At 52.7% G+C, this 14595-nt stretch overlaps 2 protein-coding genes across 4 annotated transcripts in view; one reads left to right on the forward strand and one right to left on the reverse strand.

Moving 5' to 3' along the window:
• Window positions 1-13390, forward strand: part of SYNM (synemin) — a 28742-nt gene extending 15352 nt beyond the window's left edge. The window contains exons 3-5 of one of the 2 annotated variants that reach the window (XM_055417707.2): window positions 2479-2546; window positions 4722-7078; window positions 8006-13390. In XM_055417707.2, the coding sequence (XP_055273682.2) occupies window positions 2479-2546; window positions 4722-7078; window positions 8006-8344 (2764 nt within the window). In that variant the 3' untranslated portion in view covers window positions 8345-13390. Of the gene's footprint in view, window positions 1-2478; window positions 2547-4721 lie in introns of both variants that reach the window. The other variant, XM_055417705.2, reaches the window with a different exon arrangement.
• A 67-nt stretch (window positions 13391-13457) lies between these two features.
• Window positions 13458-14595, reverse strand: part of TTC23 (tetratricopeptide repeat domain 23) — a 168300-nt gene continuing 167162 nt past the window's right edge. For both annotated transcript variants that reach the window (XM_055417708.2, XM_088829693.1), the window contains one exon: window positions 13458-14286. In XM_055417708.2, coding sequence (XP_055273683.2) covers window positions 14172-14286 — 115 coding nt within the window. In that variant the 3' untranslated portion in view covers window positions 13458-14171. The remainder of the gene's footprint in view (window positions 14287-14595) is intronic.

Genomic DNA, 14595 nt, shown 5'->3' on the forward strand with positions numbered 1-14595 from the left:
AAGCGTTTGAGGGGGCCTACCCTTCGCGGCCTTGCCCTGCGGTTTTGGGTCTGCCTCTGCCTTAGTCCTGTGGGCAGCACTGGAGGCGGGCGCCGCGTGTCTGGGGGGCTTCCCGGAGGCGCGGCGCCGCGTGTCTGGGGGGCTTCCCGGAGGCGGGGCGCCGCGTGTCTGGGGGGCTTCCCGGAGGCGGGGCGCCGCGTGTCTGGGGGGCTTCCCGGAGGCGCGGCGCCGCGTGTCTGGGGGCCTTCACGGAGGCGGGGCGCCGCGTGTCTGGGGGGCTTCCCGGAGGCGGGGCGCCGCGTGTCTGGGGGCCTTCACGGAGGCATGGGTTCAGCACCAGCAGCCCGGCCTGTGACGCCTGCTGGGCGGCCGGGGGGAGAAGGTGACGCCTGGCGGTCGGGCCAGCCGTGAGGAGGGGCGTCGCCGCGGGCCTGAGTCCTTGGGGCAGGGTGGGGGGTTCCTTCCCCGTAGGGGCCTTGTGACTGAAATCACAAGCGCCATCTCTGCCCGCCCAGGGAGGCTCAGGCGGCTTGCAGGGCAGCTGAGGGCCCAGCCGCCTGGCCCCCACCTCTGTGGGTCTGCTCACCATGGGCCAGGATAGGCACCATCGGCCCAGTGCGGGATTGCCAGAGCTCGGTGAGACAGACGGCAGGGTCGGAGCCTGCTTAGGGTGCCCTGTCTCAAGGCTGGCAAAGGCCTTGGGGGCGGGAGTGTTAGGGTTCTGTCACCTCTCGAGGTCTGGTACCCCTCCTAAGAACCGCAGTACCCGACTTAGGGTCCTGCACTCTAGAAGTCTGATGATAATTTGGATTTTCCCTGAAAGAGGAGCAAAGCCATGGCCCTATGATGGGAGAAGGAAGGTGTTTTTCCCGAGGGGCCATCTTTATCCTGAGCACCCTGCCCCACCTGTCATCTGTTCTCTGCTGGCCGGGACACCCTGCAGGCCCTTTCTGCCTGCCGTGGGCAGCCAGCGAGAGCACCCTGTGGTACCCGAGGCTTCCTCCCGAGCAGGTGGAGGGAAGAGCTGAAATAGGACTTGGCTTCTCAGCACCCCCTGTGGCCCCTTGGCTATAGGACGCTGCCTTTACCACTGGTGCCATCCTGGGGCGCACCCCCCACAGGCTGACTTTCCCGTCAACTTGTGCCTTTTTATCCTATAGGGACCTCGGTATTTTCTATTTGTGTTCAGGGAACCCAACACGCCGGGTCAGGAGGGTGTGGGATTAGCAGACTGGTGTCCGATTTCCTGGCTCTCTGGGTGTGGAGCTCGGGGCTCTGGGTGCGGCCCCAGGGCATCCAGCAAGTCCTCCTGTGCACATCTGGACTGGAACCCCTCACCCTCGTCTCTGCTTCTCCCTGGGCTGCCGGGTGGGGGGCTCCTGCCCTCTTCCAGCCACCCACAGCGCTCTTGCATGTGTGGGAATCACCGCCTTTGAGTCCGTGGAAGTAGAACTTGGCACTGGTCTGCCTGATCCCAGAGTCCCCGCTGGCATCCCTCCCCTGTTTGGCTGCCCGGCTCTCAGTGGTCAGTCAGCATTTCCAAGTGGGCTCCACTTCTGCTTGCCCTTTGCCCTGTGCAGTGTATTTCTTGGAACTGACGTTGGTGACCTCACACGTTGCCCTAGCAACCGAACAACTGTTGTGCCCGCCACAGCCTGTGTCCTAGGGTCTTGGGGCCCTGGGTCTGGCTGACCCACTGTGGAGCGCAGAGGCTGTGGGGCCTGCGTCTGCTGTCTCTTCAGGGCTTCAAGTTCTAGACGTGGATACAATGAAGACTCTATGGTTTTACACTTTGGGAGTTAGACATGGCCAGAGAAACCCCCTAGTCTACTGCATTTTGCCATTTTTATCAGAGGGGGTAACTGGATGCCACCTGGAAATAAGGCCCCTGGGGGCTGTGGTGGAGGGGGCTTCTGAAGCTCTTCTTTCTCCTCTTCTGCCTGCCCCCGCCATCTCTCCTCTATTGTTTTCATCTCTAAGATGTCCCCATGGAATGCAGTTTGACAAGTGCACATGCAGTCTGACTGCCTTATTTACAGACAAGTGTCAGCCCTTCCTCTGCCCCTAGTTAACCCCTGACCTGTGACTCCAGGGAGACCCTGGTGGGGTAGTAGTAACTGTTCTGGGGCTCTGTGGCCCGGGGTGGCCTGCCAGGCATGGGCCCCTCCCTGCTTCCCAGGGAAGCCAGGTCCCCGGCCTCCTTTCCTGGGTCCACATCCCTCTGTCTCCTCTTCCTCGCTCTGGGTTTGGAGGGGCTTTCTAGAAGGCCTTGGCTCTCCACTCCTTCTGGAGACCCAGCCCCCCGTTCATTTGGCTGATCGGCACTCTCTTGAGCCAGGTCTGGCGTGGTCTTGCACGCCCCGTGGCATCTGCAGACCTGTGACCCTGTGCCAGTGTGTCATCGACCCGATCCACAGCTTACAGAGGCACTTCTCATCTTTTATTTCCTAATGAACTTTTTAAAAATAATTTTTACAGAGCCTTACTGGAAGGAGAGAGTAATCCGGAGATATTGATCGTTGAGTGCATTGAAAACGTGCCACAAGGTAAATATAAGGGAAGCTTATCATTTAACGTTAAGATGCTGTCCATCTGTGCAGGTTCATTCTGTGGATAAAGAGTAAAGTGTCATTTATCTGGAAGAGTTGGGGTTAGATAAGAGTTTTCAGATAACTGTCATTTATACCTCTCAAGCACCAAATAGAATTTACTTTAGTTTCAATGGCTCAGGGTAAAGAATCTGCCTGCAGTGCAGGAGACACAGGAGGCATGGGTTTGATCCCTGGGTTGGGAAGATCCCTTGGAGAAGGAAATGGAAACCCACTCCAGAATTCTTGCCTGGGAACTCTCATGGACAGAGGCACCTGGTGGGCTACAGTCCAAACGGTCACAAAGAGTCAGACATGACTGAGTGATTAAGCACGCGTGCGTGTGTGTGTGCGCGCACACACACACGCCATACTCACAGTTTCAATAATATGCAAATGAGGTTGTATAGGAAAGGGCTTCATTAATTTATTTTCATCTAGCTAGTGTTTTGAGGGTTCTTCCTACTCAGTGTGGTGAGGGAGGAGAGGGCTGATGGAGAGCCGGTGGAGATGGATTTGCTCATCACACCCTTTGGCGGGAACACCCTTTACAGAGCAAAGACGTACAACCTTAACATAAGCCCAGGGAGATATTACTTTGTCCAGCAGGCTCAGCACTGGAAGTTGTAAGCAGAGGTAAAAGGATTATACCGTTTCCACCAGCCTGTGTCTGCGTGGCAGCTCAGGGTGATGTGAGCAGCAGTGGCAGCTAGTGCCCTGAGGTTGACCTCTGTTCAGGCCAAGCTGCAGCACAAAGCCCAAACTTCCTGTGGCTGCAGAACTGACTATTAGAGAGTTAGTGTTCATTAGAAAGACCCAGAGAACCTGCAGGGTAACTAAGAAAAAGAAAACTTCCCTGGACCCGTACAGCCTTTAAGAGCTTGCTTTCTTAAGCGAGGGCAGATTCCATTAGGTAGAGTGTGTTGGGTGTACACTCTATTCTGTAGTTCAGCTCCATGAGTATTGTCATGTTCAGAATCATGGTGTGTTGGGCATACATGTATGTATTGGTTACCACTGTCAGGAGAGTGTTTGATTATAACAGCCAATCTGTATAGGTGGTAGATTTTTCAAAAAAACCACCACTCTCCATCTTTATTTTTCAAAAGCAACATCCCAGATTAGATGCTTCACAGGATGACAGGTCACTGGGTTCAGAATAATTTTGGTTCTAGTCATCTGTGATTGGATGGAATTTGGTGTTAGACAATGTGCAGCAAGTTTGCTTTTGAATTTGAGAGGAAGCTGGTTGGCTGCAGTGGGGAGACCCAGAGGATGAGAAGGCTCTATCCAGATCAGCAGATGGGTGTGGGTAGGCATGAGGGGGTACCCCCAGGGCAGATGGTCCTGCTGGCCAGGCTATATTCCTACCACCAGTGACCACCCCTAACTAAGAGCAGTTACCCTGGGGTGTGTGGCCATCCTTAAGGGTAGCATCTCTGTGGATGGGCCAGAGCAAAGCAGGAAGCCCCACAGACAGCCTCCCAGTCCTACAACCATGACATTAAGACAGATTGTAGTAGTGGTGACTGGCTGGCTTCCTGCTTTGGCACCTTTTCAAATGAGATGTTTGAAAAAAGAAAAAAAGTATAAAAGTCGAAGAAATCAGGAAGTTTTAAAAAAGTTAAATTCTTCAGTATTTGTTGAACCAACATGGAAATCAGTGAAAAAAAAAAAAGCATAGTAAAAGGTGGTGGGGTAATACCATTCAATGTTTAATAGGTAATTATGAAGCTCTGCTCATCAGTGAAATAAAGTTACCTCAACAAAGTGGAAATGAAGGATTCCAAACTGTGAAATTTCTGCCACATAAATACACCCCTAACCTCACTGGCATAAGGTGCCATGCTTTATGATCACATGTTTGATATATTTAAGATGGATGAGTATTTTAAGATCAGTAATTGGAGAAAAGTGTTGTGTGGGAAGCATTTGTAGAGCTATATTTTATTGTCCTGGGATTCTTTAAACTACCAGAAAAAGTAATTTGGGAACCGAACATATCTTTTATAATGACCCTTCTGTGGTAATGGTATATATTATGAGGGGATAAGATCTGATCTGTGGTGATGCTTTTAAGATGAAAAAAGGTAATGATGACTATCATTTTAATGTACTGTTCAATTTCTGCAGAATTCAGAGACAAGTCCTATCAATATACCACCTCAGTATTACAGAAAGAAAATGAGAGAAATCTGTTTGCAAGGCAAAAAGCACCTCCTGCGAGCTTCCGGCGGAGCCTGGCGCCGCCTTCTCAGACGCCCGTCGGAAGCGACGCCAGAAGAGATGTGCTGGGCCCCGGGTACTCTTCCTTCACCACTGCCTGGCAGGAGAAGGCTTACCAGAAAACTGCCAGCGGTCAGAGCAACTTCAGAACGTTCTCTCCGACCCCCGGTCTTTTAAGAAATACTGAAGCTCAAGTGAAAACATTCCCTGAGAGGCCAAGAACCGAAGGAACAACGGCTCCACCCGCCGCTGCCGCAGAGCCCTACGGAGAAGGCCAGGGCAGGATGGCGGCCGCCGCTTCCGGGGGCACGTGGTCAAACGAGAGGCCCGTCATTTGGGGAAAGAAAACGGAAGCTAAAGGCACAACGGAGCAGGAGAGAAGCAGACCAGGAGCCATTCAAACAAAGCGAGAAGAGAAAATGTTCGATTCCAAAGAGAAGGCTTCAGAGGAGAGAAACCTGCGGTGGGAAGAACTGACGAAGTTAGATAAAGAAGCAAGACAGAGAGAAAGCGAGCAGATGAGGGAGAAGGCCAGAGAGAAGGAGTCGCTGAAGGCGGAGAGGGTGAAGGGGAGAGAGATACCGATCAGGCTAGAGGTGTCCCAGGACAGCGCAGCAAAGGTGGCCCCCCAGGGCCTGCAGACACCCCTGACGGAGGATGCTGCTAACGGGACACGGCGGGGGGTGGAAACCGGAGAGGCCGGGTTCACGCGGGGCGCCGGCGACACCGCAGCCTCTCTGAAAGGCAGCTCCATGACTGAAACCATAGCTGAGAACATCGTTTCCAGTATCCTGAAGCAGTTTACCCACTCTCCCGAGGCAGAAGCGTCCGCTGATTCTTTTCCAGACACAAAAGTCACTTATGTGGACAGGAAAGAAGTTCCCGGTGACAGAAAAGCAAAGACTGAGATAGTCGTGGAGTCGAAACTGACTGAAGAGATTGACGTTTCGGATGAAGCCGGCTTGGACTACCTGTTAAGCAAGGATGCTAAAGAGGTGGAGCTGAAAGGAAAATCGGCGGAGCGTTTGATCGGAGACGTGATCCGTCTCGGTCTGAAGGGGCGAGAAGGCCGAGCAAAAGTCGTCAACGTGGAGATCGTCGAAGAGCCCATGAGCTATGTCAGCAGCGAGAAGGCAGATGAGTTTTCTACCCCGTTCCAAGTGGAGGAGGTCGACGACATGTCTCCGGGCTCCCGGGGGCTTGTTGAGAGAGAGGAGGCGGTTTACAGGGAATCAGATGTCACGAGCTCAGGGAGCGCAGGTCAGGAGTCCAGGCGGCCCCAGGAGAGCGTAGCTCACGTGGAAGAAGTGACGGAGGCAGGTGACTTGGAGGGAGAGCAGAGTTACTTTGTGTCGACTCCGGACGAACACCCTGGGGCCCACGAGCGAGAAGAAGGCTCCGTGTATGGGCAGATCCACATTGAAGAGGAATCCACCATCAGGTACTCCTGGCAGGATGAGATTGTGCCGGGGTCTCGGAGAAGAGTACAGAGGGACAACGTCCGGGGAGAGAAGGTCGTGAAGCCGGTGGATGTTCCAGAAGCATCTCTGGAGGGGGACACAGCATCTACTCCCTGGAAAGAACAAACTAGAAGTGGCGAGTTTCATGCCAAGCCCATAGTCATTGAGAAGGAAATAAAAATACCCCATGAGTTACACACATCCATTAAGGAAGGCTCCAAGGAGCCCAGGCACCAGCTGGTGGAGGTGATCGAGCAGCTGGAGGAGAACCTTCCGGAGCGCATGAAGGAAGAGCTGTCCGCCCTCACCAGAGAGGGCCAGGGCGGGCCTGCGGGTGTTTCGTTTGACGTGAAGAAAGTCCAGAGCGCAGGCAGTGGGGCCGTGACCCTGGTGGCCGAAGTCAACCTCTCGCAGACGGTGGACGCCGACCAGTTAGACCTGGAGGAGCTGAGCAGGGACGAAGCGGGGGAGATCGAGAAGGCCGTGGAGTCGGTGGTGCGAGACAGCCTGGCGCAGCGGCGCAGCCCGGGCCCGGGCGGCCCGGAGGCGGAGGCCGGCCGCGGCTTCCGGCGCTGGGCCACCCGCGAGCTGTACAGCGCCTCCGACGGGGAGGCCGACGTGGGCCCGGCCTCGCCCCCGGGCCCCGTGTCGGCCACCGTGGAAGTCACCAGCCCCACGGGCTTTGTCCACGCTCACACGCTGGAGGACGTCAGCCAGGCTGGGGGGCGCGTCCAGATAGCGTCCCCTGGAACGTGGAGGACTGAGCAGGTCTCGCCCGAAGGCCGCGCCGCCCAGGCGGTGGAGGTAAGTGCGGAGGGCGGCGAGAGTTGGGCAGCGGGCTCGGCGGAAGCCAGCCGGTCTGCCAGGCTCTTTATGTTGGGTGCCCGTCAGAGCCCAGTGTCCATGGAAGTCGTCTTCCCAGGGCCTGATGCCGCCTGTCCCGAGGCCGGGGGCACAGAAGAGCCTGCCCCTGCAGAGCTACCCACAGAGCCTCCCAGCTCTGGGAGGCACAGCCCATTTCGCTCCCAACAGTTTTATGCTCAGAGGGAAGTTATTTTTCAGGCCCCGGTTTCTGGGGCAGGGAAGGCGGGTGACTCTTCTCAAACAGAAGAGTCAGCGGGTACCCAGACTTCCATAAAGCACCTTCGATTAGGCGCCCGGGAGGGGCTCAGTGAGCAGACCCAGCTCACAGCCCCCTTCTCAGGCACAGTGGAGTTGGGTGTCAGGGAAGCTTCTGTGCACATGGAAGCGTGGTCAGGGGACGGCATCAGGCATGTCACCATCGGGCCTCAGAGGAATCAAACCACTGAGCCGATCGTTCCCCCGCCCTTGGAATTGAGCGACTCAGAAAGCAGCACCCACAGAGAGGGCCCGGCAGACGAGACCCCGGCCACCCGTAGTTATACTGTGGGTCGGAACATCCTGATGACTGAAAAGCGCACTGAAAAGAGCACCTTCCAAAGGGCTGTTTCCGAGTTTCCCCAGGAAGCTAGTGCAGGAGACATGTCAGGGACTGAAGTGACATCAGGTGTGAGCAGATCCTTTAGGCATATTCAGCTGGGTCCCGTGGAAGCCAAGACCTCTGAACATATTGTCTTCCACGGACCCATCTCCAAAACCTTTGCACTTGCTGGTTCGGTAGACTCCCCTGAGGTAGGTGAGGTTGCAGACAGTGGCGGAACATTAAGGCACGTTGCCCTGGGGCCCAAAGAAACTTCGTTTACCTTTCAGATGGACGTGAGTAACGTAGAGACGACCCCCCGCTGGAGACAAGAGGCGACAGTCCTCTTCCCCGCAGGGACGGAAGCAGAAGCTCCTAGTGTGTCTGAGCATGGTGCTTGGAGAGATGCCAGCAGTAGGAATGACCTAGCAGCCGGCGTGAGCTTTCAGGGCTCTGCTGGGGACAGACACCAGGCCCCCGGGGAAAGGGGCAAGGAGCAGGCTGAATTTGATAAGACAGTGCAGCTGCAGAGGATGGTAGACCAGAGGTCAGTGATTTCGGACGAAAAGAAGGTTGCCCTCCTCTATCTAGACAGTCAGGAGGAGGAAAATGAGGGACACTGGTTTTGATAAACAGATATTTGATTTTAAATGCCATCTTGTTTCAACACACAAAGGCCTTTACTTTAAGGGAGGGAGGTGAACTCTTTATTAAAACCTCCCCTTTTTTTTAACTTCGAGTACTCCAGGCAGTGTCTTTTACTTTATAATCTGTAAAGATTTCAAACTAATTCATGCCTTAAAAGGCATTGGAATTGTATTGAGTTGGGACTTTGACAAATACTTTTGTCTTTTTAGTCTTAAAAGTTCCTTTTTCTGGAGTTTTCTTTCCACTCCTAGAGATGATTTTGCCCATTTTTACACCTGGTCACAGAAGTGCCTGGCATCTGTTTGAAAGTATAATTGCCTAGGTAAGACACCTAAATGGTAATGGGATTAAAGAAATATATTTAAGAGTAAATTTTATTCACATGTGCTAACATGAAATAGTAAATAACATTTTAAGGGAAAAATGAATTCATTTGTCTATTTACAAAGTCTTTTCAAAAAGAAATCATAGGAAGTAAGCAGATTAAAAATAAATAATTTCATCTTAGGAAAAAGTTACTCATCTTAGAGTTGAATTCATTTTAAGACTTGAATGAATTGCCTTCTATGTGCACAACTTTAAAAAGTATAGTATTTTCTTTATGGAGAAGAGCCTCCAGCCTCCTGCAGGGCATCAGATCAGCACACTCGCTACATTAGCACAAGCTCCTGGAACCCTGCACTGGGTCCAGGTGGGGGCAGGGGGTTGGGGAAGGATTACTGGGAATGGCTTCTAATACCAGTTTTTCGTGGTACTAGGTCATTAAGTAGTGCACAGTCTAAATACTCTTTTTGGTTTTAACAAGTTCTGGAGTAGCCAGCTCCTACCAGAGTGTACTTGAGCTTTTCTGCACCTTAGCCCTTAGGATCTAAACATTAAATTTTACTGGTGGGAGGTAGATCCTAAAGACAAAAGAAAGGAAGCTGAAGCGCAGACTTGCGGGGTGGTCATGCGCAGACTTGCGGGGTGGTCATGCACAGTACGGTTGGAAGCCCAGGTCGATTGTGTCTCCCAAAGAAGCCACTCCCAATCCACCGATGATGGGGGTGGAGGCCTTTCTGAGCACAAAGGGTTCCAGGTGGAAGATGGCAGCCAACCTCAGGGAGGTTTTTGCACTTTAGGCAGAAGTCATAACCGTTGGGGTGTTTTTTTCCCAGGGAAACAAATGATACATTAAACAGAATAAGTTTTGGGGAAGGAACTGGGTGCTTCTGTTGCCACCCAGCCTGGAAGCACTTGGGAGGGGCCCTGGAGGAAGCAAGGCCCTACTCTGCCAGGCCACAGAGTATAGCCCTGCAGACACACACCACTGAGTGAAGATCCTAGAGTGGGTGTGCTCTGTCTGGCGTGTTTTGCACAAAGGTATTGTTTTTAAAGCTTGCTTCTTTAAAGCTGTAGCGTCACATGAAAATAGTATCTAGCAGCACAGTATTATTTTAATCCAAACTAGTTTCTTTCACTTAATGTTGTCTAAACTGTACCTCCCCCAACACAGTAGCACAGACCTAACTGCCTATAGCACACTGAGGAATGACGATCCCAGCTTTGTCATACTCAGGTGGGACATGGTTACGGGGTCAGTTAGGGAAGTTGAGGGTCTTCCCTCTGGGTTTCACAGGATGACCCTCAGACCTCCACAGCACACATCTCAGCTGCCAGGAATGGCTACAGCAGGTAGTTTAGAGACTGTGTTTTCCTAATCGGGAAGTGGAGGAGCATCTCAGTACAGCTTTCAGGATGATCTATTTTTAAAACACCGTGAAGTTGGGCATAGAAGGAAAGTTGATTTGAATTACAAGTGTAAACTTTTGTCTGCCAGATGAACTGGTGATTGTCAGAAACTGTCAGGGGAGGTGACGGCTTTTCCAACAAAGACTCCTTATTTCTAATATAAAGATGAGTTGATTTTATGTTGATTGTAATTGGTAATGGTATTTGTATAGGTTATTTACTGGTGAGAACTGGTCAAGGTGACAGCCTGTTGTCTGATGGCAAGACAAGACTGATGATGGGGGGTGTCTGTTATGTGTGTCTCGATTGTGAGCTGAGCTCAGTCACTCTCCTAGCTGTGACCCTGGGAATGAGTGCTGAGGTGGATAGATTATTAATGTCCGGACCCACCTCCATTGGAAAGTAAGTGTCTTAGGTCTTAATTTGCATCTCCATGTTGGAGTGCATATCTTCAAGAAGTATCCTTAAAAAAAAAAAAAAAAGAGTATCTTGCCAAGAGTGTTTGACAGTATGGAGTCATGAGCTGTGGTTGGTTACTAAGTCTCTGGAACAGCTCAGAGCAGGGTGTGCCCTTGACCCTGTGACAGGTCACCCCATGCTTCCATGCCCTTTAAAACCAGAGACAATAGTAGTCAGCTTTATGGTGAGACAGGGTGAGGACACAACCAGTCCTTTCACATTTATTGTTGTGTAGACAAAACGGTGTTAATGGAATGTTTTTCACCTCCCCACTGGTTGTTTTGATATTGTTTGTTTTAAATGTATATTTAGAATGGAATCATCTAAAAAGCTGATCTTGCTAACCTCCTGTTCCCTTTGAAGGGATATATCATAAGAATGTGTAAAAATAAAAATCTAAGAAAAAAACCCCCATGTTGTTCCTAAAGAGAATTAATGTTTTCCAGTAGGTGTTCTGTGGTTTTTATTTAAGTTCTAATCAAAGGATATATATGTTTATGTGCATGTTTTTTATGGTGGCACAGAATCACTGGGGAGAATATATATATGAAAAGTCTCAGTTCTTTTAATTACTCACATGAATCAGAACTCGATATTGTTAGCACAGAACGAGAAGGCATGGAAGATAGAGTGTAAACCACTGGTTCATATTGAAATACAGACTAGACAGCTTGTGGTAAGGATGTCATCATGACAGCCTTCAATACTAGTGACAGCAGTGTGGCCAACTATCCCGTCTGGCCTTGAACAGAGGGGTCTCTCCTGGGACATGGAACTCTCAGCTAAAATGAAAACAGTCCTGAGCACACCACGGTGGTTCATTATTAATCTTAAGTGCAAATTGGAGTGGCTAATCATGGGCATTTCTTAGGAGCTTGAAAAAGATTGCACTAGTTTGAGACAAACTAGTAGATATGCTTACCTGTTTGTAGCCTTTTACAAAAACAAAACATAAATAGCTAGAGTCTTCCTTTCGTTCTGAAGTTAACACAATTTAATAGATGGGGGTCATTTGATAGAGAATATTCACAAATTCATTCTTTCCCCAGAGTGGGGGCTAAATTAAATAAGTGTTTTAGTTCTTGTGATTCCAAGATATTATCCTATGAGAAATAGAGGAATAAACAACATCAATTTGCATTTTGTTTTTTCAGAAACCCAGCATGGGCTTTTAGTCTGCTCAGGCTGCTGTAATAGAATGCCATGATAGAACAGAATACTGCAGGCTGGGAGACTTAAACAGTGGGCACTCACCCCTGACAGTTCTGGGGAGTGGGAACCCCAGATCACAGTGCTGCTGGAGTCAGCTCCTGGTGGGTGTTGTCTTCTGGTTTGCAGATGGCTGTCTTCTTGCCGTGCCCTCATAGGGTAGAAAGATCTTTTCTCTTGTCTCTTCTTATAAGGGCACTAATCCCATGCTGGGGGCTTGACCTTCATGTATTAATTACTTCCCAGAGGCCCCACTTTAAATACTTTCACACTGGTGTTGAGGGCCTCAACAAAGGAATTCTTGAGTTGCACAAACATTTTTGAGGCGGGCTCCAGTGTGGTATGTATTTACAATGCTTTCCCACCACACGCATCAAAGTCCATGTCTTCAGCAAGTAGGACAGTCAGTGACCACGTCTCACACCTTTGGGTGCAGCCTTCATCCCACAAGCCTGCCTGGGATGGGTGAGTACCAGCAGGGGTGGCCTGTGCAGTCAGCTGCCACGCTGTCAAGGACAAGGGGCCCCACCTCCCTCCACCCTGTCCCAGAACTTGGGTTTATTTCCTGTATCTGTTCTCAGTGTGGTGCCCAGCACAAATGGAGGCAGCGCAGTTTTGTGTTTCCTCCTGGGTGTTGGAGTGAGAGGGGACCGTGGTGCAACCTGCCATCTCAGCGCCTGCCTGCAGGCCTGCTGGGCCACAGCCCAAGGGATGAGAGGGAGGCTGCGAAGGGACAGTGAGAAGTGGGGATGAAACCCCACTCCCCCAGTCGGCATGCTCAACCTGGGCCCAGCTCTGGATCTCACCTGGGGAAAGGTGCTCAAAACGAGCCACTCCTGTTCTCAACTGACCCCAGCCTCCTGCCAGGGGACTGAAGACCACGGTGGACCTGAGTGCTCATCGAACCCCACCCTCCATACCCCTGCATGCTGAACCCAGAACACAGGAGAGTAGGGGCCAAGGGCCGTGGCAACTCAAAACAGCGCTCCAGAGCTGCAACCACGTTCCCCTGGCTGGAGTGGAGGCTGCAGGAAGCAGCAGCTGGGCGTCGGCAGTCCTCTGTGCCTGCCTCACTCCTGCCTGGCTCTCTCCTCTCTTTTACACCTGCCTCCTCCCACCTCTTGGAGAAGGCAATGGCAAGCCACTCCAGTACTATTGCCTAGAAAATCCCATGGATGGAGGAGCCTGGTAGGCTGCAGTCCTTGGGGTCTTGGGGTCGCTAAGAGTTGGACACGACTGAGCGACTTCACTTTCACTTTTCACTTTCACACGTTGGAGAAGGTGGAGAGTCCCAGGGATGGGGGAGCCTGGTGGGCTTCCGTCTATGGGGTCACACAGAGTCGGACACGACTGAAGTGACTTAGCAGCAGCAGCACCTCCCACCTCTAGGCAAATTCAGGGCCATTTATCACCCACCCACTGCACCAGGCTCTTTCCCTCTGCTGGCATTCAACCGGCTCCACCGTGATAAGTGTCAGTGACTCGTGTCCCTGTCGGGTGGCATGCTCTGAGAGACGGGGGCAGTGTCCCGTTTATCGTGCCCCCGGTTCTTAGCACCCCCTGGTGGTCCGCCAAATTCGGGAGTGGTGGCGTGCATCAGGGAGGAGACCCCTTCCTTGGAGCCCCTTCCTAGGCTCCCAGGAGCTCTAGGGCAGCTTCATTTCACAAACACGTACTGATCACAACACTCCCAGGTGTCTTTTAATTATCATTTTAATCTCAATCCCTATTACCTTCCTATAAGAAAGAGCTCTTTGCCCACAATCTTCCTGCTTGAAATCTGACCCCAGACCCTACACAAGGGGCAGTACACAAAATACACATACACAATCAGATGATAAAGGAGCGAAGCCTGCAGCCGTAGCAGTGCTGATGGTAAGAACTCTTGTCGGCCTGAAGAAACCACTAAGGTAGCAGAAAGAAACGGAGAAGGCAATGGCAAGCCACTCCAGTACTCTTGCCTAGAAAATCCCATGGATGGAGGAGCCTGGTAGGCTGCAGTCCATGGGATCGCTATGAGTCGGACACGACTGAGCGACTTCACTTTCACTTTTCACTTTAATGCATTGGAGAAGGAAATGGCAACCCACTCCAGTGTTCTTGCCTGGAGAATCCCAGGGAAAGGGGAGCCTGGTAGGCTGCCGTCTATGGGGTCGCACAGAGTCGGACACGACTGAAGTGACTTAGCAGCAGCAGCAGCAGCAGAAAGAAAAATGCTTTATAGAAGGGCAGGTCACCAGGAGGGGTGCCCACTGTCCACCCGGGGCCCACGGGAGGTGTGGGGTGGCTTTGCATTCGGAGCACACAGTCGGCCTGGGAACCGGAGCAGCGGCTGTCGAAGGCCCGTTCCGGACGGAGAGATGCGCAGGGCACCCGGGTGGGCGCACCCCGGGGGACGGCAGGGCGGGCTCAGTCGGCGGCGCTGGGCCTGGCGCGCCCGGGCACGCTGTGCGGCCGCCCGCCGGCGCAGAAGGCCGCCTTGGCTTGGGGGGTCGGCCGCGGCCTCGCGGGCACCTCGGGGGCCCTGCGGACAAGCAGAGGGGTCAGTGCGGCGGCCCCGGGCTCCGCGCGCCTGGCGCCGGCCTCGGCGGCGGCGAAGACCAGCCTGGCGCTTGCTGAGCTGCACTTCACGAGGGAGCCCCAGGAGGGCAGGCAAAGGAGAGGGGGCTCCGCAGGAGCGGAAAACCCAGCGTTTCTCCTCGCGTTTCTGATCCCCGCGGCCGTGCTCGCCAAGCGGACACAGTGGACCCGCAGCGACTCAAGGGGCCTGTCCCTGCGGGCGGGGCCTGACCGGCTCCCCCTGCCGGCAGGGTCTGACACGCCGCCCCTGGCC

This window comes from Moschus berezovskii, chromosome 21 (assembly GCF_049115385.1).
Source record: "Moschus berezovskii isolate FMDL1 chromosome 21, NW_MosBer_1.0, whole genome shotgun sequence".
NCBI classification, from domain to species: Eukaryota; Metazoa; Chordata; class Mammalia; order Artiodactyla; family Moschidae; genus Moschus; species Moschus berezovskii.